At 42.8% G+C, this 25,435-nt stretch overlaps 1 protein-coding gene across 1 annotated transcript in view; it reads right to left on the bottom strand.

The window, feature by feature from the left end:
* Nucleotides 1-25,435, bottom strand: part of LOC137890842 (RNA-binding motif, single-stranded-interacting protein 3-like) — a 106,369-nt gene that overhangs the window by 21,043 nt on the left and 59,891 nt on the right. The window contains exons 5-7 of the mRNA XM_068735107.1: nt 12,456-12,613; nt 10,392-10,471; nt 679-785 (exon numbers count right to left, since the gene is read on the bottom strand). Coding sequence (XP_068591208.1) covers nt 679-785; nt 10,392-10,471; nt 12,456-12,613 — 345 coding nt within the window. The remainder of the gene's footprint in view (nt 1-678; nt 786-10,391; nt 10,472-12,455; nt 12,614-25,435) is intronic.

Below are 25,435 nucleotides of genomic sequence, written 5' to 3' on the forward strand. Positions count from 1 at the left end.
TGCAGAATGGTTGTATTGTAAATTTAACAACCTTCACATGCCAGCTTTCATTCTGTCAGCAGCATCTCTATTTTGGCCCACAGTATGTTATTGGAAATGAAAGCTGATAATGATCCCGTAGGGGGGCCTGTCAAGTTATTTAAACGTGGTTATACAATGTGAATAAGAAACTGATGTCAAAGGCAACATCAGCCACATATTCAAAGTTTATGAAAAAGACGACCTTTTAGACCTTCGGTAATGTTCTCTGTGAAGCAGCTGTCGACGCTGGGCTGTGAGACGCTGCAGTACAATCTGTGTTAGTTCATTCCCACCTCTCTGATTATTACGATAAGATCAATGTTGTGCTTTTGATAGAAAGCTGAGGAGGAAAAGGTTTAGAAGAGGTTTGTGGATATACGATACTCGTTCTTGTGACTAAGTTAAAATAACACTTAAATTAATGCATGTGTTCCTCTTCTAAGCAGGCATGGAATACTCATTCTGACTGTGAGAAATGAGACTGTAGATTTAGAAAATGTCTGATGCTGCTTTCTTTTATTGTGGCAGAGGGTAAAACGGATGTTGTGACAAACTGATTGAAAGACATGGTTCTTTTGTTGAAATGTGCCTTTCCTCCTCTGTTTTACGACGGCCCGGCCTACTGTCGATGTTAGGTCGAGGACTGAACACACTCACCTCTCCTTCCCGTGTCCACGGTCGGCCGTTCTGGGGATACTTCACCTGGGTCTGCCTCTTCTTCTGGCCTCCGTCGGCAAACTTGCACAGCAAAGGCTCTGCCGGGGCTACAGAGTGAGTCAGACAGAGAGGGAGGCAAGGACAAACACAGACATGGATTAATCATCTTAACAGCGGGGGAAAAGTGATATTTCCTGCGTCAGGTGAAGAGTTACATTTCAAAGATAAGATTTAAATACAGGGTGTTATGCTGTGGCTTGAACAAAAACATAACATAAATCAAGTGGACTTGAAAACAGCCCCTTAGCGCTTACATTTATCTCTTCCACCCCTAATCCAAACATCAAAACAACAGCAGTTATCGCGCCATCTCTACAAGCCCTTTAACCACACTTCCACAAAAGCAGCCTTGACGTGGAAACAAAGCCACAGGCTAATCATCAAAGCATGGTGAGCGCGGTTCAAACGACAAACCCGAACCAGCGTACTTAAAACGATAAATAACTCGACACAGCTCGACCCCGGGCCATGGACCGCAGTGGTGATTGCTCCGAAGACAACGTATCCCTCTTCTGGACCAGAGAAAGAAGAAAGCCTTGATTACAAATAGGATTAGCTGAGTGTGACCTCCCGTACAAAAGGTCACCAAATTCTAACTTGAACCTGAGAGGACAGCAGCCCTCAAAGCCCTACAGGCCTCTGAGACAGCAGGAAGTGCCTGCATTGGTGCAGGAGTATGCAGAAGAGAGGAAACAATCTGAAATCTTTAGGATTTGTTAAAAAGCAAGAATAAAGTGTGAATAAATGGCTTCTATTTCTGGGAAATGCTTCAGCAACAGCATGACTCAACAAACACAATAAAAAGATGATAGATGATAATAAAACGAAGATTTCTAACTGGCGATCGCAGAAGATGCTTAGAGCAACCCTCAGCAAATCATCATAACAGTACGTTCAAATAAAAGGGAATTCCAATGCCGTTAAGATGTGTTCTGTTCAAACCCTGACTCAGTTTTATAAAGACAACCCTTGACCCTGAAATGAAATAAGCCACCTACTTGCATGCACTGCCTCTCACTTGTTACATTAATACGTCCACCAAGGCACGTTTGAGTCACTGACTGCATCTTAAAAGAGGCTATTAGCCGGCACTCGTGTCTCATTTAACTGGCAATGATTTCCAACTGCAGAGGAAGCCCAATCCTCATTACTGCGTGTAGCTTAGAAATAAATGAGTTCTTAGAAGACGTGGAATTCCATGAACTAGTAAAGGTGATATCATCATGCCGGTACTGATTCACCCAACTGCACAATTACTTCACCTACTTCAAGAAAAATGGTTCTTCGTCTCAGTGAAGTGAAGAATGTGAAGCGGTGTTCTCAGCGGAGAACAACATCCAGAGCTCAAGGTTGAGACGAGAGTTATTTGGAATGCCTGGGGCCTGAATTGGTACTCCAAAGGCAAGCAGACGGAGCAACACAGAGCTGCGTGATTATACTGCATTCAGGAATACTTTGTCATTGTACTGCTGTAACTTGATTTTCATATGAATAACCTCTGTTATATAGAGATATATATATATATATATATATATAGCCCCTCTCCTTCCCTACTCATCTTTCTCAATCAAATTGGCCAAGAATTACATGCGATGGATGTTTTTAAATCAAAAACAAAGCCAGAGGAGATACGGCGTGGTGAAAGACACACGGGTCACTTTAGCAGAGGGAGGTTATTGAGGTGGCTAAGGCTATTAAAAGGCATTATCAACTCACTGATACGAAAAGTCTCTTTAACGCATTCCTGCTTGTGTTTCTGTGGCATCAAAGGAACCGTGACGATTGGCTAGATTAGCTGAACTGTGCTGAAACTATTGCTTGTTTTTGTTTTTTACGTTCACTCAACCTTAATAGTTCCTCGGTCACCTAAAAGTGTTCTCCCCAGAGCTGGGACTAAGGCCAGGAGAACAGAATCCAGACTCTTGATTTACTGGTCCACATGTTTCTGAATTGGTTCTTGGGCGTTCCATTGGTGACGATTAATGTTAATTCTTGAGACTTTAGCAAAACCTCTAGTGATACATATACGTATGTAGAGCTGGGCATAGGTTGAATCCGATAAAATTGTTTCAAATGTTCCAGTATTTTTAGAACAGGATTAGGTTCAGAATGTGCTAAAAGATACATTTAAAGATGCCGTGGGCAGGATTAAATTGTCAGGTTTAAAGGAAAAGGATAGAATGTATTCATTCCCTCACAAGCTAGAAGTTAATTGATGCGTGTTTATTTGCGGGATAAATGATTCTTCATAAGTATGAGAATCTGTGTGTCACAAGGACACACACACACACACACACACACACACACACACACACACACACACACACACACACACACACACACACACACACACACACTGCATGTTGTTTTCTGTCGCTGCTTCGTTTTCCTGGCGTGACAGACAGAGAAAGACACATTGTTGACGTCTGACAACTTGTCAGGTTTATAGTCAGGAGACGCTCCTCTTCCTCTACTCTGAAGTGCCACACAACGACAGAAGCATCTCCTGCTGCTCTACAAGTGTCCGTCCTCTGCATTTGCAAGAAAAAGGATGCCTCTATGTTTTGAATTGAATGTGTTATTTTTACGCACCGAGCGCATCACACACACTGCAAAAGGTTTGTGTCTTTGGACTCGAGTGACATGAAAAACTGGGCGGCCAATATTTAGTTGGGCAGGACATTTGGACAGACCCATAAAGGGACAAAGTCGCGTTTCTTTTTTTTTTTTCTATAGATGCCACATCCTCCGTTACGCGGAGTTTAATCCTATTATTATTTAAATCTGACAAATCTGTCAGATTATACTGTCACGGCATCATCACAATACCGTCATAATAAGGTAAAATACAGAACGGTTAAGTGTTTAAGCTGTAGCTTAAAACAGCAAAATAATTGAAATAAAAGAATAACTTGTAGGATTAGCAAAATAATATGTTTGATGTGTCAGTTTATGACTTCAATTGTCTGCTAAAGAAGTAGTTTTTTGGTGTTGCTATTGTTGATTTACACCTTCATCTGACATGTTTTGTCAATAATGCAAAAGTACACACTGCACAAATCAGTCACGGCATTTTATCTGTGCAGTCTTCTTATTAAAACTAATATTTTATCGATTATTTGAATTAATCATTGTCGGTATTTGCCCCAACAGAGTAAATGCAGGGTGAGTCAAGTAAAATAATGTAACATGACTGTCACTCTAGCAGTGTGTGTGTGTGTGTGTGTGTGTGTGTGTGTGTGTGTGTGTGTGTGTGTAGTACTATAGTTCAATATTAATATCACGTCAGGTAAACACACATCAAAAATCCTTCATTGTGTATTTCTCTGAGGGAGGAAATAAATCACTTTATATTCATTCACAGGCACAGTGATAAGTGCCATAAATACAGATGATGATAATGACAAAATTAGCGAATGTTATTTATTCCTATGAGTGAAACTTAGTCGCTACACAATCACACAACAACAACAACAGCAGAGCCTCCAGAGACCAGATTACCTGTCTGCTCAAACTGCTGCATCGAATTAATTATGCAGCTTGCTTTCACAGCTACATTACAACAATCTGTTGCATTTCACGAGAGGGCTTTAAAGGGAAGAAGGACATTTTTAATTGTCAGTTTGACCCCTGCTGCTCACACTCTCGCGGCTCCGTAACACAAAGTGATGAATTCACGATGAATTTTGGGTACGGCTGTGTCGGCCCCCTAAAATGCGTCACTTTTGGGCATGTCAAGTTAATTAACGTTGTCTGAACCAAATATATACGGACGTCTAAAGAGTTCAGATGTGTAAATTCTTAGTAAACAGGACACGGAGTTGAAGAAATGAAATTCAGTCCAAATCGAATGAGCAAAAATGATTGCTGCAGTCACGCATAAATCCATCTCCGTTGCCCCTAGCGCAACAATATCCCTCCTCTCCCAGTTGTCTTCTCCAGGTCAGGAGTTTGTGAGGAACATCCAAACACCATCGCATGCAGACAACACCGTAACAGGAAGCAGGCACATTGAAGAGACGACAACCGCCTTTCTTTTGTTCTACTACGTTTATACTGTTGTCACATTTGATCACAAACCTGGTTTATTATTCATAAAGCTCTTTTTCCTAATCTTTTTATTAACTAGGTGGGCAGAAATAAAGACATCTTTATTGATTTAGGAGCAATTTACCACATGCACACCATGCTTTGTTGTTTCACATATTCTAGTATGAAACCATAAAAGATGTCCATGGATGGATCTGTAAACATCATGATATACTGCTACATGTATTAATCTTTAAAAATATCAAACACTAACGTAACAATAATCTATTTAAATTGTAATTTTGTGATTGGTAAATCATCTATCATGTTTCAAATTGAATCTGAATTTCTTGCTTTTGCTTTGCTGTAAAATTCTTCTGAGGTTCATCTCTAAGAAGGATGCGTGGACTAAAACACGGCCACACATCCAGCGACTATGCGCTGTGTGTGTACAGCAGCTGTGTCACTGACTGTTTGCTTCCCTGTTGTCAACGCTACCAAACAGTACAAGTCGTTGCCGAGAGCTGCAGAAGTTCAATTTTTAACAGAAGTAAAAAATGAACTGTTAACAAGATTCATTAGTCCTCATTAACCGAGCCTTGCAGTTGTGTTCAGATAGTGAGTAGTTTCTTTATTCTTGTGCTTCATTGCGGTGGAGAAACACTGTGACACTCGGTCGCTGCAGAGACAGGCAATGCAAATAGGAAATAAAAGACGTGAAGACTGCAGGAGATGTCAATGAAGTGACAGACAGTCGGTTGTTTGCCTGTCAGAATGTGTGCGTGCACATGTGAATGCTGCAGGGTGAGGAAAAAAAACAACCAACAACTACTGCTTTTGTGATCTGAAATGACTGTTCGATCTGTGGCGTTTTGTGTTTAACTGACAGGATGTGAACGTAGGCAGTAGGGCGGGCGGCTGGAACAGTGGAGACGGGATCACATACTGTTAGCGCTCATTGGAGCTGTGGGATACTGCAAACCTGAGCAGGGCAACATAGAAAGTGTTCAAACCCCAGCAGAGCAAACAAACATATCCATCTGTGTTCTGGCGAGAAGGACGCAGGAAAAGAAATATGCTGGAAAGAAAAATATGGGGGAGGATGAAACACACAGGTGTGCCTGGTTAAGTGCCGGAGACACTTTAGATCGTAGCTTTGGTGTTCCTAAGCAAGGCACTGATCCGGAGGTGAGTAACGACATGGCGGTTTCAGTTTTTACTGTTGGAAGAGGGGGAATATCATACAAGTGGGTCCCGATCCCTTAAATGGGAAAATTCTCATTTAAAATGCAATCCATTATCGAGCAACATGGGAAACCATTCGGTTGGTAAATGGGATACAATCCCCAAATGTGACAGAAAGAGGGAATCCCTCAGCTGGGCTGAACGGGACGTCGTCTTCCTCAAGACACCCGGCATCAAGGAGCTCAAAGCCCTGGGACAGAACCACATGCACTCTGGGGGGTTACTTGTTCAAGCATCGCACATAAGAGGACAGCAACTATTAGCCACAAAAATCAAGAAATGGTTATTAGAAAATGTTGAACTATATTGCTATCAGCATTTTTATGACATTAAAAATTCAAGACGTGCGTCTACTGTGATAAACAAAACAAAAAGTCTGTAAGCTGAGCTTCAGAAGGGAGAGGACCTTCACTGCATTCACTCTTCATAAACGCAGAGCGACCCACAAACAGCCGTGAGACAAGGAGGAAAATGCATCGATGCGCTGACATGTACAGAGCATTTAATCACCAACATGATGTTAAATTAGCACCAAATGTCTTTGCAACTTGCAGAACTTCACAGCACCGATGTGACTTGGTCGGTGCTTCAACGGCATCACACGTTAGCGGCTGTATCTGTGTTTGCGTGGTGAGAGAGTGTCTCCAAACAACATGTGGAGGCTGACTCAGGCTGACCGCACAGCGCTGCCACATCACTTCATAATCATTTCCTCAGCACAGCCTCCTTCCATTTGTTTCTTCCATTATCAGGGACATCAAATGAAATTCATTTCCCATTTCTGAAAGTATTGAACCACTTCTGCAATGAATGGCGGCTTAATGCAACCTGTATTATTAAACCTACTGGAGGATAATGGGCCTTCTCTGAGATCTGGACTCTTTCCTCTCTTGTCGTCCGTTTGTCTTACGATTAGGAAAGTAAAGACAAAGAGAACTATTAAAAATACAACACTATATCAGATAAAGACAGAATGACTAGAAACCAAGGGAACAGAGTAGATGAGTACCATAGAGAGGTACATTCTCCTCTTTCTTCTCCTGAATTCTGCATCTAATTACTAATCATGTATATGTACTTTTGTAAAGCAAAACAATCTGACCAAAACATGTGTATTTGCTGTTTTTGTGATCCAAAAAAGTGAACACAGCTCTGGATTTTATCCATGAATTTAAAGATTAAACTACAAATTTGTATTATCAGCCAGCATGAGTATCGAATCAGGACATATTCATTTTTGTTTTGGGGGGTTATCTTTGTATGGAAAAAAGGAAAAACAAGGAAGATGTATTCCTTAAAATGGAATATTCCAGTAATCTTACACAGATTTGATTCTCAGGTCAAGTTTTGAGCAAATAATGATGATGATAATAATGTAAACTTGATAATTCTTGACCAGGCGTGTAAGATATTAATCCTGTTAGAGTAGATTTTAAGTCAGTAAGTAGTAGAGAGATAGAAATGAAGGAAAAATGTGATGTTTTCCTCCCACCCAGGTCCATGAACTCAAAAGAAATGCAGAATCATCGCTTCGTGTTTTTGTCTTTGGGCGCACCTTTGAAGTCATCACTCACTGATTTCCGGTCTGATTTCCTTATTAGGTGCTGACTGCTTGAATCTGTCATCCAGAACAAAAAACAGCTTGATCACATCAGGCGTGTAGAGGAAGTGACACGGTCAACGCTGAAGCTGCAGACGGCCTGAGTCTCTTTAGGGCTGGAGAGGGAGGGCTTCACCGCGCTGACTCTCCTCACAGCGAGGAGGAACAACATCATCCAACGACAGACAGACGCTCTTATCACCCGATTTACACATCGGACTGCAAAGTACTCTAATCACTAACAGTGATGAGACATTAGGAGCAATGAACATGTTTCCAACACATTTTATTTACGGAGAACCAAAGCTGTGGAGCCACTTAAATACGAACCTACACTAGATGTATATGTAACCTAACAATGAAGACAGACGTGTAAAGCTTGACTAAATTCCAGCACTTATTTCTGTATCAATCAAAGAATCAAAGGCATAAGGAGCAGAGTTCTAACTCTAGTCTATGCCCAATCTAGACACTCTATATCTATGGCAGGAAGCGGCAGTAGAAGGCAGAGAGCTGTCGGGTTTGATGGACTAACGATGGAAGCTCCGGTCGTGTGATCAATGTCGGCGTACTTGATCAGTGTGTGTGTGTGTGTGTGTGTGTGTGTGTGTGTGTGTGTGTGTGTGTGTTTTGTGGATCAGCATACAGACCGTCTGGTCTGAATCTGGTTGGCCGGATTCTCCTAAATTCACCGGTTTGTGCGCTCAGGGCAATTGAACCGGTCAACATACGTTAACACACTGACTCCCACTCCCACGCACACACACACACACACAAAGGAGGGAAATGGACACCGCTGGCAGAGACAAGCAATGCATCTCTTTCAAGATAGAGGTCAGCCACGCGGTGGGTATAGAAAGAGTGACTGCATCTGTGTTTGTGTGTGCAACTTAAATTTTACTACTTAAATTGATTTATTTTGGCCACTTGGGGGTTGGACAAGAAGCTGAAAATAAATCAGTTACGATGAACGTGTTAGCAAACTTATACATCCAGCCGATACATGGGGATACATTTAGCTGAAGTCCAATGCTCAGTCTGCTTTTTAGTTCTGTTTTGGCCTCCAATAACTGCCGAGAAAAGAAAATATCAGAATGTCAAGTATGCTAAATCCACTAGCTAGTCGCTAACGCTGTGTGTCTGCTGTTTGCTGCTAGGCCCCAAGATAGGAGCTGGAACAATGAGTGACAATGCACTGTGGGCCCGTCACTATGAGTGACCTCTCTCACACGAAACATATTCACTTGATACGTTATTAATATGACAATATTGATGAGTTATTTAGGCGTATAGCAGCAGGCTACACACCAGTCACCAGTAGCTTTTAAAATATATATACACATCGTGCTCCGTCACAGTAAGTACGCGATAATTCAATTGCAAATTATTAACGCGATACCCTATTTCTCTTAATAGATTGTTGACCTGCACATTTGCACAGCCATGAAGCTCACAACTGTTTTGCTGATGGCCACGGTCTTTGCTTGCAGCAGCGCTTAAGATGCTGTGTTGTTCACCCACACGGGCTGCAGAACGCAGGATGGAAGGATACATCATTCACTCGCTGCAAAATCACACAGCTATACCTCACAGCATATAGAGGTGTGTGTGTGTGTGTGTGTGTGTGTGTGTGAGAAACTGAGTCGCCCACCTCACAAATCATACTGCCGGGGCATGGAGCGGGGCTCTCTCTGTCTGTCCTTCATTTCCATTTTCTTCAGCTCCCATCTCTCTATCTGTATTTGATCGTTCTGTATCTCCATCTCTTCTCTCATTCTGTGTCACTCTCAGTTTGCGTCTCCCCACCTTAGCTTTCTCTTTTTCTCCCCTCCTCGCCCAGGCTCTGTTATTTCACTCATGTTTAGTCACCCCACTCTCTCTCTCTCTCTCTCTCTCTCTCTCTCTCTCTCTCTCTCTCTCTCTCTCTCTCTCTCTCTCTCTCTCTGAATATGTCATTTTCTCTCACACCCCCACACTACTTGTTTTTTCAAACCCAATGTCATCCTCAATCTCACCCTCATTGCATCTTCTCTTCTTCTCCCATCTTTCTTCCTCTCTCTCTCTCCCTTCACTCCATCCTCCCACTTCTCTCTGCCCCTCGTGCACATGTGCATCTCAATCTGTGTTGTGCGCAGCCAATACTCGATGAATCACTCAGATCTTCTCACTAAATCAGCTCAAGGTGGTCTAAGGAGTGGGACAGAGAGGAAGAGAGCAGCATAGACGATGCCGATGTATCATCAGTCGCACGGACGCTGCTACAGACACATGTTACACCAAGAAGACAAAGATGTGACTACAGCTGTGATTCATTCATAAAAATATGATAGTTGTGACAGTTTTGGGTGCATTAAATCAAAAAAAGATATTCCTCAAACTAAGCTATTGAAGATAAATATAGTGTTTGTAGCGGTGCTGTTTTTGTACCAGTATTAAAGATTGTCAAGCTCTCCTCCTTGTCATGATGCGCACATATCAACACAACGATGTGCACAGGTGAAACATGACAAGACGAGCACCAAAAGATGACCTCCATTACCTTTGAGTCAACACAAAGTGAACCTTTCAACTTATTAGAGGTGCTTTTAAAGCTTCGGCGGCAAACTGTTTTAAAAGAACCCGTTTAAATAGTCTTCTAGTGCAGCAAACGTTGTGTTCGTAGGAAGAGTGAGTCTATGATGCCACATCATGGTGCATCTCTGTGGGCACCCTGACCTACAGAAAGACACCCAGCTCTCACTGTAGAAAAACACAAGCTACGCCAGTGGTCGACACCCACCTGTCATGCCTGGAGGGGTTTTCAAGAATTTCCCGTTGAAATTTTGAATCACCACGTCGCACTTCTCTGTCGACTCCATCCTGACAGAGAGAGGAAGACAGAAGAACAACCGGCTCCTTATGTTACAGATCAACATGCATGAAAGACGGTGTGGTTCTTGAGAAATCTACTGTATGCGGATTAGTCCCACAATACGGCGAGTACATTAAATGCCCGCCTGTTGTGCTCGTTTGTCTCTGCATGCCTGAGCAAAATGCCTGAGGTGGGCCTGTGCATGTGTGTGTATGTGTGTGTGTATGTGTGTGTTTTCTATGGGGTTTCCTCTCCTTTGTCCGGGTTTAAAAGCTCCATTCAGTCGGATCTGTCGTGTGTCATGTCCTCTTTGTCTGCCCCCATTCAGCTCTGCTCACCCAATCACAGCTCAATGACTAATTGCCTGCTTGGCAAGCAAAACCCAGTGTGTGTGTGTGTGTGTGTGTGTGTGTGGGAGAGAAAAATGGTGGTGTGGGAGAGAGACTGTTTGTGGTATGTGAGCATGCATGTCTCTGTGTGTCTTGGGTTTTCTACACATAGCCGGTGACCCTGAATGGACTGCATTTTAATCACTGGCACGCTCCACGGTGTAACTGAGAAGACCACACGCACACGCACACACACACACACACACACACACACACACACACACAGGAGGGTGAAAGAGCCAAGGTACAGGAATGTGCAGTTTTATGATTACAGCAAGATTTCCTTTGGTTGTAAATGGCAGGGAGTCAACTCAGGGTAATGTACAGTGAAAAGATAGATGTGAGATGGAGAGATAACTATGAATGCGTATTATGTTGTGCCTGATAAGTAATTATAGTTCACCCAGCAACAGAAAACATTTAAATACATCTGGATGTGACTAACAATTGGCATGTAAGACTAGTTTAACAGAAAGAAATGTAAAATCAGATGTAGCGGTAATGCCTGTAGCAGTTTTAATAAATAATAATTGATTGATATTAAAAAAAATGTAACGGTTATTAATAACTCAATTATGAATCATAATCCCATAAATTAGTATAAAAAGAAGAGTGATGGCACTCAGCTTCTGTGATAATACATCATTAATATAAGTAAGAGAAATTAACTTTAAATTAAATTTAGGACGACACTCAATTTTGGAGATAAAAACTTGACATTTTTATATTAATCAATTAAATCTTAATCTCAGGGTCGCTTCGGAGTTCTTCTTATGGTGTACAGGGACCTATTGTTTCATATACACACACATCAAATGATCAAGTTCTTTATGTATGAAATATGTATTGGACTAACTAAACTGCTAAACAGAAAGTAAATGAATTAACGATAAAACAAACAAACAGATCAATCATCATCCGGTTTATATGGCAGGAGACTAAAAGAGCTGTAAACAGAGTTGGCTATCATGAACTTAACTATACATAACTTTTATAAACTCAGATGTTTCAAATTTGGTGTCAGTGGTGTAAGATGAGTGTTGTATGACGAGAGAACAAGATTAGAACAAACGCAAACAAAACAGTAAAAGAGTCAGTTTGTGAACGGTTTACAAATAAAGTTTGTTATTCTGAGGTAGATTAATATATATATATATTTATATACACAATTCAAGGATTTACTAAGACTGGGACTATCATATCGATTGAGGTACATTTGATCAATTTGATGTAAGTTTCTTTGAGTTGTTTATTCATAATTGGATGTGTCTCTGTGTCCCTCAGGAATGTAGATCTGCTCGTGAAAGGTGGGGTCATTAAGCCTTGTAAGCTCAGCCTGAACAAAGGTCTTATGGTTCATAAATTAGTTTGAGTGTCAAGATTGAAGTCTTATCTTGAGTTGATCCAAGCACATGGTAAATTAAGAGTCTAACCACTTAGTGCCCAGTGGGTCGTGAGTTCCTCAAAGAAGTTTATTAGTTAAGATTTTGTCATTGAATTTATTACATTTCAGTTTGATAATTTTTCTGTAAATGTCAGCGACACTGAACTGCTAACGTTTTGGTAGATAAAAGATGTTCTGAGAGACAGTGTGTGTGCACACCTAGCGAAGCCGACTCCTCTGCTCAGGCCGTTGGCGTCCCTCAGTATCCGCGTGGAGATGACGTGACCGAAGGGCTTCAGCATGTTCTCCAGCTCCTGCTCGTCCATGGAGAGAGGCAGGTTTGAGATGTAGAGGTTGGTGGGGTCCTGCTCCTGTTGCTGTTGGGGGAGACAGTGGCAACAGTTATCAGCACTTCATTTTAACCTGCGCAGAGACAATGTTCAATGTCTGACAGAAAGCAGAAGTTGCATATTTCAGAGCCTTGAGCACTGAAATAATCACTCAAAAGAGACACTTTTATTATGTATTCTTACAATCAAACTTCACATCAACTGTTCATATACATAGACATGTACTGTGATGGTGAACAGTACAGATGTTGGATTTAACTTGCCATTCTACTTGTCGTCACTTTCTAGTCTGTAAAATGCTCAAACTGAAGGAAGAGAAATAAAAGAGTTTACTATAACCCTCCACCAAAACCTGGTTTTGCAGCAGTAAGTGCATGAAAGGCTGAGGCAGTCCCGATCAACTTCTCTATTTCCATATTCATGACTGAATATCCCACTACAAAATATCTGTGAATATAACTCTAGCGGCAAACTCTCCTCAAAAGAGGAATACACGTTTTACTGAAAAGGCGGCGCAGCTGCTTCGCACACAGAACCCCTGAAGCAATAAGCAAAGCCCCTCAGGATTCAGAGGTGTTAACTGAGTTTCATTACACATTTTCAAAGGCAATGAGGGAACTTCCTCCTAATGTGCCTCTCAGTTAGTCAGACTGTTATACTTCAATTATTTTTGTTCTATTTAGCAGCACTCCATTGCAATGATCCTCTGCAGGAGACCAAAGCCAGTGTGTGCTGAGAGAATGACGAGGGGTGGATGCAGGAGAGGGTTGGGTGGATGCAGGAGAGGGTTGGGTGGAGTGCGCTCCATTTTCCTATTGAGACAGCTAGAAAGGAGGAGTGACGGAGAGAGAAAAGCGGGTGTAATACACACGTCTTCTATAAATCCTACCTAAACTACATGACTTCAAGACTCTTCTCATCATTTCATAAATCTATTTGGATACATAGTTTCCCAGAATGCCTCTGTAAACACTGCGGTTGCAATACTTTATGATATTTTACTGCCGCGTTGGCTTTATCTCTATACTCTATATGTCATAATGTATCAATTATGGCCTTTGTAATAACTTTGCATGGTAAAGTACAACTCAAATTTGTAATTCACAACACATTATAGTAAGATCAGTGCCAGGAAAGTCTCAAATACATGATACTAGATAGCTCTTCATGTCCAACAGTAGAGTCTCACATATTTCATATTCTCCTCATCTCATGTGCACAAACCCAAGCAGGATCCACACTGACAGTGCAGCGCTGGAACGTGTTCGTATATATTTGATTCCGCTGTTGTCATGGAAAATAAAACAGAAACCAAAATATGCATTGTGTGAACTATGCTGAATTCTTCACAAATAAATAGTTAGAGTCTGCAAAGTTGATTTTGGTGATATATGTGTTTTCTTGGGTGAATGCTGTGTGATAAAAAAAAGACGCCATATGTGGCTCGTTCTGAGCATAAATATTTCCTTTATCCATGGAGGCTTTCTCCTCGTATGCACCAGAGCTGTTTGATTTCAACAGTGGGAGTTCCAAATCTGTCCGACTGTGACCAAAGCCATCTATGTAATCAGTGACTCAGAATAAGCGGAGAGAAGCTCCGGTGAAGAAGTCGGAAATATTGCACCTTCCTCCTCTGAGTCTGAATATCTCTCCTCGTCAGCGGGGATTTTCCTTTGGCAGAGTGTCCAATGCACCGAGTGGCACAGTTGTCTTCCCACACGGGGCGACCGGCTTCCAATGTAATCTTGTACATTTGAGCACATGCTTTGTCCGTGCATGCATTCATGCAAGCAGCAACATCAAAGGCCTAGAGTCACGCGCAGCAGCTGTGGAACCTGTCCTCGATCTTAAAGAGTTTCCTCACTAAGACCATCGACCTTTTACTGAAATCACAGCCCTGCTAACCTATAGTTTCCCTGCTTCTCAAGTCTTAAAAGAACAGCCAGGTGCTCATGTGAACATTCAAACAGGTTTGGCTGGATGAATCCATTCCTCCTGCTCAAACTGGCAATTTAAAGGTTCCCTCCTCATGCATTTATTGCAGCTATTCTTTCAGTCAGGGTCGAGTTAGTGTTTTATTTTGCTCATCAAATGGTTGAAAGCACGGTGTGTGACCTTCTCTTCATCACCAGCACATACAGAGATATCTCGCCACACCGTGAGCTTTCTGTTTATAGAATCAAGATATATTCTGGTTAGCGACGTCCTCATGGGAGTGTGTTTGCACCGAGTGACAAACTGCACTGCAGTGGTTGGATTCAGTAGCATTGTGCTATGCACTATAAGAAATAACGGCTTAATAAGGCCTGGGTTGAAAAACTGGAAATTTATATACTCGGTTGCTGTGAGAAACCTTTACAATAAAAAGGAGAACTTTAAGGCTCTAAAGAAATGTGAATACCCAAGAGAAGCTTCAGCAGTGAAACACTGCCTGAAGCTAATAAGGCTGAAGCTCATAAAGGTACCATCGCACATCCGAGTTACAGCAATTCAGCGGAGAAATCACTGAAGAAACAAAAACACATCCATCGCCGTGCCGCACTGCTTAAAGTTGCAGGTCTCTCAGTTTCTGTCATTCAAACAAATTAGCTCGTGAGCACACCTGGAGCTCTGCTCCACTGTGAATTTGTCACGATCAACAATAACTTGACACAAAGGATGTTTTTTTTCTTCAACCCACAGCTACCCCGTGTGTGGAAGAATTTCCTCTGGCCGTGTATGAAGGCAACAATGACAGAATCGTGTTCTCCGTGTCTGCAAGCCATAAAAGAAGATTAAACGGTAAAACAGAAGATTTCCTATCCCTGTGGTCAGTGGGGTTGCAAGCTAATTTCATCCAGAGACTCCGTGTTTCGCACAAAATCTCACAGTGGTTTTGCCAATTTCAGCAAAAAAAAAGTGGGTCAGCTGTTTTGTTTCTGCACACATTTTCCGTACACTTTGCAGTTACTATAACAAGGGGAATGAATGCAGATTTGAGGAGAACAAGAGGGATGCTGTAAGCATGTCTCTGCCTTCCTGAAAATCCATAGTTCTCTTTTTTTTATGTTATCATGTCTCAATCCAGGGATATCAAGGGTGAGATGGGTACAAAATCAACAGGGGTGGGTCATTGAAATCACATTGCACTCCACTACACCATCTCCACACACAGTTGGCTTTAAAACCATTTATGTGCACAAGTACTTCTGGGACACGAACTTAAGTGCTTTGGAGCACCCACATGTGAATGAACTCTGTTTGACTTTGCACAAAGTTGCCGTTTGCATAAAAGTTGCTTCTCAGGGATCTCTCGCTCTGCATGTTGCAAATGACTCACCTCTCTCTCTGTCCCCTTTCTCCCTCCGTCTCTTTGTCTCTCTCTCTCTCTCCCTCTCTCTCTCACTGTAACATCTGTCATGAGCTGGAAACAGCTTCACACCAACTGTGCCTCTCCCTGACTGTGTGGCCTGCCTGCCTGCCAGCCAGTCAGCCTGTGTTTTCAGGCCCATTAAACCTCATTGCTGCATTATTATAGCAGGTCCGCACCTCTTATGGTGCCACCTTCCTGGTTACCCTGCAATGCAACAGCACCTGCTGAAGAGCTGGAGGGTGAAGAGAGGGCAAGGCAATGGTTAAATACCTGTGCAAACCACCGGCCGGGTCCGTGCTCTAGACGGACGGATATGAGGTGAGACGTGTACTTGAATGTCACACTCGTCTCAAATAGCAACGCTTCACAACAGAAACAAACAACGCAGCGCAGCAGCGCAGCATCCCTCAACCCTGAACAGGAAGGAGCGGGTATTTGAATGCGGACAGATGGAGAGATGAGGAAGAATTAAGGGAGGACATAGGCCCGGGAAATGCTTCGAAAACCACTTGAAAGAGCACTTCCATAAAGAGACAGTATATGATTAGGGAAATGAGACTTTCTATTCATTACGTGTTGACTCCTTCCTCTTACCTTTCAAGCTCGTCTTTGCGCAATCCTGCTCATTTCCTCTTTTAATCCACGTAGTCTTCCTTCTCATTTTCCCTCCTTCACCCAGCGTCCTTAACTTCCTCCTTTCTCACCCTCCTCCTCTTGTCCTTTCCCCCCTTCCTTACTATTCACCCTTCCTCTTAAGAACTAATCTCCTTCAATGGTAGCCTTGCTGTCTGAATGCTTAATTAATATTTAAAGAGCAGCATTTCCCCTCCTTCTTTTCCTTTCCCTCTTGCCTCCTTGCTCCTTTCCCCTCTTCCATATCTTTCATTTCCCTCTTCACATCCTCTTTAGTCCTCATTTCCATTCATCCCTCACCGCAACCTCTTTCCCTCTTTGCATTTCTGCCTTCCTCCATCTTCCTCTTCCTCTCGAGCCAAGATCTAATCTTTCATAATGATTGTCTGGGTGTCTAAATGCTCTCTAACGGCTTAATCAATACTTAATGAACATACCATAAATACTTTATGAAGCCTAAACCCTGAAATCCCTGGGGTTTCATTAGCCATGCAGATATACACATTTCTCCATCTTCATGATGACTGGAGGCACAGAGGAGTCAACACTGGATACTGATTACCTCAACATGTAGTCTCTGGTCAGGTCATGCTGAATTACTGTCGGCTGCTGCTGCTGCTTCTAATCTGCATGCTCTCTTGTAGTAGTAGTAGTAGTAGTAGTAGTAGCAGTAGCAGCAGCAGTAGTAGCAGTAGTAGTAGTAGTAGCAGTAGTAGTAGCAGCAGCAGCAGTAGCAGTAATAGCAGCAGCAGCAGTAGCAGTAGCAGCTGCAGCAGCAGTAGCAGTAGTAGTAGTAGCAGTAGCAGTAGTAGCAGTAGTAGTAGCAGCAGTAGCAGTAGCAGCAGCAGTAGCAGTAGTAGTAGTAGCAGTAGCAGTAGTAGCAGTAGTAGTAGCAGCAGTAGCAGTAGCAGCAGCAGCAGTAGCAGCTGCAGCAGCAGTAGCAGTAGTAGTAGTAGCAGTAGCAGTAGTAGCAGTAGTAGTAGCAGCAGTAGCAGCAGCAGAAGTAGCAGTAGCAGCTGCAGCAGCAGTAGTAGTAGTAGCAGTAGCAGTAGTAGCAGTAGCAGTAGCAGCAGTAGCAGTAGCAGTAGTAGTAGCAGTAGTAGTAGTAGTAGCAATAGCAGTAGTAGTAGTAGTAGCAGTAGTAGCAGCAGCAGTAGCAGTAGTAGCAGTAGTAGTAGCAGCAGTAGCAGTAGTAGCAGTAGTAGTAGTAGTAACAGTAGCAGTAGTAGTAGTAGTGTAGTAGCAGTAGCAGTAGTAGCAGTAGCAGTAGCAGTAGTAGTAGTAGTAGTAGCAGCAGCAGCAGCAGCAGTAGCAGTAGCAGTAGTAGCAGTAGTAGTAGCAGCAGTAGCAGTAGTAGCAGTAGTAGTAGTAGTAGTAGCAGTAGTAGCAGTAGTAGCAGTAGTAACAGTAGCAGTAGTAGTAGTAGTAGCAGTAGTAGCAGCAGCAGTAGCAGTAGTAGCAGTAGTAGTAGCAGCAGTAGCAGTAGTAGCAGTAGTAGTAGTAGTAACAGTAGCAGTAGTAGTAGTAGTGTAGTAGCAGTAGCAGTAGTAGTAGTGTAGTAGCAGTAGCAGTAGTAGTAGTAGCAGTAGCAGTAGCAGTAGTAGTAGTAGCAGTAGCAGTAGCAGTAGCAGCAGTAGCAGTAGTAGCAGTAGCAGTAGCAGTAGTAGTAGCAGTAGTAGTAGCAGTAGCAGCAGCAGCAGCAGCAGTAGCAGTAGTAGCAGTAGTAGTAGTAGTAACAGTAGCAGTAGTAGTAGTAGTGTAGTAGCAGTAGCAGTAGTAGTAGTAGCAGTAGCAGTAGCAGTAGTAGTAGTAGTAGTAGCAGCAGCAGCAGCAGCAGTAGCAGTAGTAGCACGGGGTGAAGTTCTGCTTCCAGAGAATCAAAAATAAAACATTTTGCAATTATCAGCAATTGATTTTGGTGATATTTTATACACGCATGCAAATACATCTTCTTTGAACATGTCAAAATATAATTTGTCTCTAATTCCTGTTTCCGCACACATCATGGCAGTTTGTACTAGAAGGTTGGTTAATCCTCCTCATGCAGCCACAACATGGAACATGTTTCTACAGTGAACTGCATCCATATCTTTGCTCTCGACTGACTCCCAAAAACCATCAGTAGCTGCAACCTTCAATCACGAGGACAAGGTCTGTACGTCCCTCCTCGAACCCTGATCCTGGTGTGAGACACTTTAAACTACATCATTCTATTAGTGTGCTAAACACAGGATGAAGGACGTCTGTACACTGTACTTCCCTGGTACTGAATGCAATTTGCAGTTTTAATTCTGTTAATCCTGGGGGGTTTTTTTACTTTTTGCTGTTTTGTCTATTTGTGCTTTTATGTAAAAGTCTTATTTTGCCTTTATGTGTGAAACTTCTATGCTGCTGTTTTGGCAAAGACCCCCTTTGAAAAGAGATTTTAAATCTCAATGGGACCCTCCCATCTAAATAAATACAAATAAACAAAGAGGTGGAGCACAAAAACAGACTATGTTAGTCAGCTGTACATATGATGCATGTCCTTTCACCACCCATCTGTGAAATAACTCTTAAGCTGACGTTAACTCGTATGTAAAGCATCTGAATGCTGCATGGCTCCACTTCTCCTGTTGGCTTTATCTATCAACATGTTTAATGACATATGGAAATATCAAATATGGTCAAAGTTGCTGAAAGATTGCTGCATGTTTCAGCCACATAAAGGCTACTGCAAAGTAAGGGAAGAGATCCCAAAGCTTGTGGATGTACAGCATGACCGATTCATCACAATAAGGACCACAGCTGCTTATTCATTCAACGTGTTTGTGTGTTGAACATCTCCAGAGGTTGGGCTTTTATGGACTTCATTGCTTTCGTCACATCCCTTCAGCTTCCAAGAAATACATTTTAAAGCAGAAACAGAAAAGTCAAAGATTGATCGGTGAACATTGTGAATCACACACCTGGTCTTTGCTGCGCTAGATTGGCTACAGGAGCTAATTCACCTATAAGCTAATTTAAGGATTGAGCTAATGCTCGAGCATCATCACAACTGGGGTTAGAGGCTTTTCAAGCGATGACATGCTTATGAAAATATTCAGAAGCAGAAAAGCTGTTTTCCACTCAGTGGCTCTCTAGTGGCTGTGAAGCGGAAAAGAAACCCTGACTGCTCAAAGAAATGGCATCACACTTGACTTAGTGAGAGACCGGCTGTGTTTCAATGTTTAATTCAATTTCATGACGGGCAGAACATCTTTCCTCCCTCTGGCTTCGCCCTCTGCATGACTCATTTAAAGCAATAAGAGAGGCCTGTCTACATAATGGGGACGACACACACAGTCCTCATATTATCCAGTCACACATGCAGTCATTACTTAATTCACCCACTTACTTGCATGTTTGTTTCTCTTTCTCTTCAGCCCTCAATCATTTTTTCTCCCCCTTTTTGCATTGCTCCCTACCGTCCTCTCTTTATTAGTGCAATTTGAACACGGCTTCTTCCCTTCTCGTGCCATCTTTCCACTCACACTGTGTGTATTAAAAGGACAGTAATTCATCACAGAGGCAGAGCAGAGTGCAGGCTGCTCGTCTGCCAGCCGTCCAAAGCTAGAATCAATCACCCGAACCTGAGACACTGAAGCCGTCAGAGAGGGTCGGACAGAGATAGAAGAGAGGGAGACAGGCTGGAGGTGGACACATATAGAGAGGTAGAAAAACCCTGGGCGTAGAAAACAAACACAGGCCCAATGCAAAAGGCCTCATGAGCCTCAACCCCCCTCGGGTGTGATTTAAAGGAAACTACTAGATGGATAGACGCTGAGAGAGACTAAACAACATTGCGGCGCGATTGCAATGTTTCATCTCCGTTCTGATCTTATTCTTCAGACAGACCACACAAACAGAACTTATGAGTGTGGGCCCGGTGCCTAACAGCTGAGCAGAAGTGGTTTTGTTTCCTGTGATTATTTGGTTGTTGTTACGTCTTCATGGCTCGGTCCTGAATGTGCCATTTAGACGCTTTGAAAAGAAAAAGTATGATGCTTCTTATCTTGTGGGAATCAACCATGAACAAGCCTGTGATCCATTTTGGGTTTGAGATTACAATTTTGGTTTACTGGTAAAAACGTCTGAGTGCCCACTGTGGGAAGCCGGTTGAGAAAAAAATACATTTTTGAAGAGCATTGCTGTGAAATATGAAACACATGCTTATGAACATAGAACAAAAAGAGAGCAGCGTCGAGCCATGCCAAGGCACTGATACAACACATACAACCCATGAAAAAGGGTTACACTCACACATAACAGGCATGATGCCTTAAAAACGTACTCAGATTGTACAGTACACAAACATGCCTCCTCCTCCTCCTCTTCTCTCCTCCTCCTCTGTAGTACTCAATGCTGTAATCAAGGCTAATGGGTCTCAGCTGTTGGTCAGTCTAATTACCTGGAATGCAGACGGATGATCTGGGAGGCACGCACACGCGCACACACACACACACACACACACACACACACACACACACACACACACACACACACAGTAAAGCTCCTGCTGTGTGCTAACAGAATAAACATGCTATAGCATGTGTGCACATGAATGCATGCAGGTGTTAAAGGTCAATAAAAGCTCATGCAAAAATTTCAAGTCAGGAATTCCCGCAATGAAGCGCCTGGCCGAGAAAAGAATTTTGCTAAATTTATACAAACCTCTCGGCCTTTACGTCTCTGTTCTTTATTAACTGGATAATCTAGTTATTTTCAACCTGGGCCATATGTCCCCATCACTTTCATTCATGCTGTTTATTTCTAACCAAATTCCTTTTCAGTAGACAAAGCCCAACCTCCGTAAAACAATCACGCAGACCCGAAGCACCAGAGAATAAACCTTGAGTCAAAATCATTTATAATAAGAGATACTTTTTAAAGCATTTTTAGTGGCAACACTTTGATAGAGCAGCATGCCAAGGGGTCTGAAAACCTTACAAAGTACAAAGGGATCGAGAACTTGTGCCTCTTTGAATCCAGATGGGGCTGATTGAAATGCTGTCCAGAATAAAACACAACACAGACGTCCCGTGTCTCAGGACAGCAGTACATCCCGTCCCACAAGTCCAATTTGAAGAAAAGGAAAAACATCGACTGGACTTGAAAGTTCATGAAATTTTTTCAAAACAAATCTCTTGTACGTCTAATAAATGTGTGTCAGTGTCATCCGAGGCCTCGTCAGCCTGATGTCGTGTTGTCTGCCTGAAAAGAGAGCGGGCTTCAGGGAAACCCTCGCACTAAATGATTAATGGAGTCCTGGACCCAGAAGGGGAGTCGTCTCTGACTCTGCAGGTACACACACCCTGGTGATGCTGACAGAGAGAGAGAGAGAGAGTTGTGTGTGAGTGTGTGTCAGTCTGCATTCGAAGCCGCATCATCCCATGTGAGGCCCGTTCCGTGGGAGTTCAGAAGGAGTCATTAACGACGGCGGCTACACACACACACACACACACACACACACACACACACACACACACACACATACGCAGCCGTAAACACAGGCTTCACACTGGGTTGAGATCATCAAGGCAGGAGGAAGAGAAGCGTGAACGGATGGAAATTAAACAGATAAGAAAAGGAAGTGAGGAAGAGAAGGGAGTGATAAACAGAGCTGAAAAATTGATTTGTCAAATGTAACTACATACTATATAGTTTTACTATTCCCTAGTTAAAACCAACTGTATGCAACAATAACAAGGTTACATTTAGTTGCAATTGAAGTAGATCAAAGAGGACCTGAGAAAGTCATTCAAATAATGTTTTCAGTTTAAAAGTGGATAGTGATTTGGCTAAGAAGGGAGTTCATCATTTGGTGAAGTGAGTTGTAGGATTGATTGATTGATGCGTAAGAATCTGCTGCAGCTAATAACTAACATCTCAGAGTATCTTGACCACGCATCCAATGTATATTGGTATATGTATATGTATGTATATAATACTGATGTTTCCAACATTTCGGTGTCAGTTGTGTTAAATGATCCTTCTTATTCTCTCTGATACAAACAGACAATAAACAAAGAATCATGTGGTTTTGACTCGAGCGTGACTTTTTCATCAACAGTCTATAGCTTCTTGCTAAAGTCACCATTTTGCACAGTGATGGTTGTTCTGCTTTATTGGACAGTATCTTGTAGAAAGTGACAGAAAAAGGAGGGGGGGGGGGGGGGGGGGGAGTGGTCAGCTGGTCAAGAGAGAGACTCAAACCCTGCAACCCTTTGTGCACCACCTGCACCCTGCTGTGACCCCACACGTCCTACTTCAACAGTTTAAGAGCACGTTAAGCCCTCACATAGCACCTCCTCCCTCTCCTCTTTCTCCTCTCTCCTCTCTCTCCTCTCTCCTTGATTGCCCGTCTGTATCGGAGCATTTCATTAGAAAAATGCAATAAACCAGAAGGCCCGCTGGATCACCATTGAGGAAGCACTTTCTCGGATAAGAAAAAGAGAAAATTATTAATGAAAGTTTTTTTAGACAAACTTATTGAACGCTAGCTTCTTTTTCCCGGATTCTCTTCCCCCTGCTGATGGTACCAGGCTCGTCCTCAGACACATTACTGGCGAAATTAAGTTAAGAGTCACAGCCAGAGAGAAAACAAATTAAAGGGAAAGTACAAAATTAAAAAAAGTTCTCGTTAAGTGCAGGGGAGGAGTGGGTTTGTGCTCTCGGCGCTGCAGTGATTAGAACATAAAGCACCGGCTCAGAGACGAGAATCACGTTGACTCAGAGACGAGAAAGAGCCATGTGAGTCCGACCAAAGTCAGTGTTCCCATTGTGTCATGGTGCATGCATGCATGGGGAAATAATTGTGGGGAAAACTTACACTAAGTCTATTTTCAGATTCAAATGTCATCCCAGCCTTGGTGATGACTGAAGAAAGCCAACCATGCATCTGCTGTTTCCTGCATTTGAACATTTGTGGAAAACAATTGCAAATGCCACAGTCTGAATGAAGGGCTCTAAGGCAAAAGTTACATGCTGATTCTCACCTTAATTGCACTGCAGTAAATGTCTAAAAATGAGACATGTCATATCATCCAAGGGCATATAACACTTGCAGCACTTATACAAGCTACACAAGCTGGTTGACTCGCTGTATTTCGGGGAGTTAAGCTGTCCATGTCCACCCACACCTGCTAGCCTCGGCTATAAAGTCCTGGAGGAGAGAAGTCCTGGTTTACGCTTCAATAAAAGACCTCTTTCATCAACTGTGACGTTCTCACTACATCTGTCACGTTTGCAGTTCAGCCAAGTCAAGTGTGTGTGTGTGTGTGTGTGTGTGTGTGTGTGTGTGTGTGTGTGTGTGTGCGGGTGAATGCGGGTGAATTAATCTGTGTGTATGGAAAGTTTGAAATGTCCAGGGTTCAATCTAAATAAAGGTAATAGGTTATTTTGCCTGCACACATTTTCCTAGTGACTGTTGGGCCTCACATCAGAGAGCTTCACGGCTGAAATATGCATCGCTCATTTGTTATTCAAACATTCCTATTGGCTATTGAAGGTGCTAAATTGGAAATTCAGGGCGCTTCTATTGCCTCCACATGGAATGAGTGAATGTCATAGAGAGAACCTTTAAAGTTCTATTTACTTAAATAGCATTGTTCATGTCGTCATCATTTTAAACACTTCCTGTTCCAGGGATTTGTTAGACTTAATGTATCGATGTAACAGCTGCATGCATACCTGGTTGGTTTTCAGTCTGATACGAGTGACTGAGCAGCAGAGTCAGGGTTAGCGGATGCTCCGCCTCCACACGCAAAAAAGTGTGTACACGTGTGCACGTTGTGCACTCTACACCTGACACTATTTCAGCCTGATCGATGCCTTTGTCCCATAGACCCAAAGCTCGAAAGCCGTGGCCTGTTGCCATGGTTATCTCTATTTGAAACCGGGAGGGATTAACCTCTGGGGAGGGGGGGGGGGGAGGCTTGGGAGGGGGGGAGACGGAGAGAGAAAGTGTGAGGGAGAGGACCAATACAAGAGGGAAAAAGTGAGAGAAAAACAACTACTGGAGAGACGAAGACGACGACAGAACTAGATGAAGCTGGACCGACTATATTATAAGGAGGGAGATAAAGAATAGATAGATGGACATAAATATAAAGACAGAGATGATAGAGCGGCTGCAAGCAAAGGAAAGGTGAGGGATGGAGAGGTTAACAGGTAGTGCACAAACATAATCGCTCAAAAATATACATCCACAGCGTTGCCAACTTTATCATAATCTTAAATCATGCTTTGGCTTGGCTCGGCTTACAGAAATCACTGGCCTGGATTTCAAAACTACATATTGGGATTCTCTCATTGAGATGCTGCTTTCCCATTGGCTGCCGTCGGATGAAGGATCCTCTCTTCATCCAACGTGTGCGGGTTTGAACCCGAGCCCTCCGGTTGAAGAACAGTCTCCGTGCTACAGACGACACATTCAAAGCAACACGTAGCAATATGTAGGGGAATTCATTTAATAAGCTGGCGGAGAATAAAAGCATGTAAACTGCACCGTTTTTTTCGTCAGAAGGTGGCTTTTTGAAGATACAAGTTCTTTAGGCTCTCTGTAGATGAGCTTGTGGTGTGTGTTGCTGTGGAGCTCAGATGTGAGAGCGGAGATTTTCTCGCCGTCTTTAGATGTTGGGAGGAGGGCACAGTGGGGCCAGCTGACAGCTTGGCGGACCAAGGTTATTTACTTTTAGAAAGGGAAAACCGGCCTGAGTCAGCAAATACTAAAGGGGAGCCACACACACACACACACACACACACACACACACACACACACTCATGCAAAGACACATGCACATGCACAGACATCGGCATCAAACTGTTTCATCTCCGGTAAGTGC

This window comes from Cebidichthys violaceus, unplaced genomic scaffold (assembly GCF_023349555.1).
Source record: "Cebidichthys violaceus isolate CVI_PGR_0920_01 unplaced genomic scaffold, fCebVio1.0.p SCAF_7, whole genome shotgun sequence".
NCBI lineage: Eukaryota > Metazoa > Chordata > Actinopteri > Perciformes > Stichaeidae > Cebidichthys > Cebidichthys violaceus.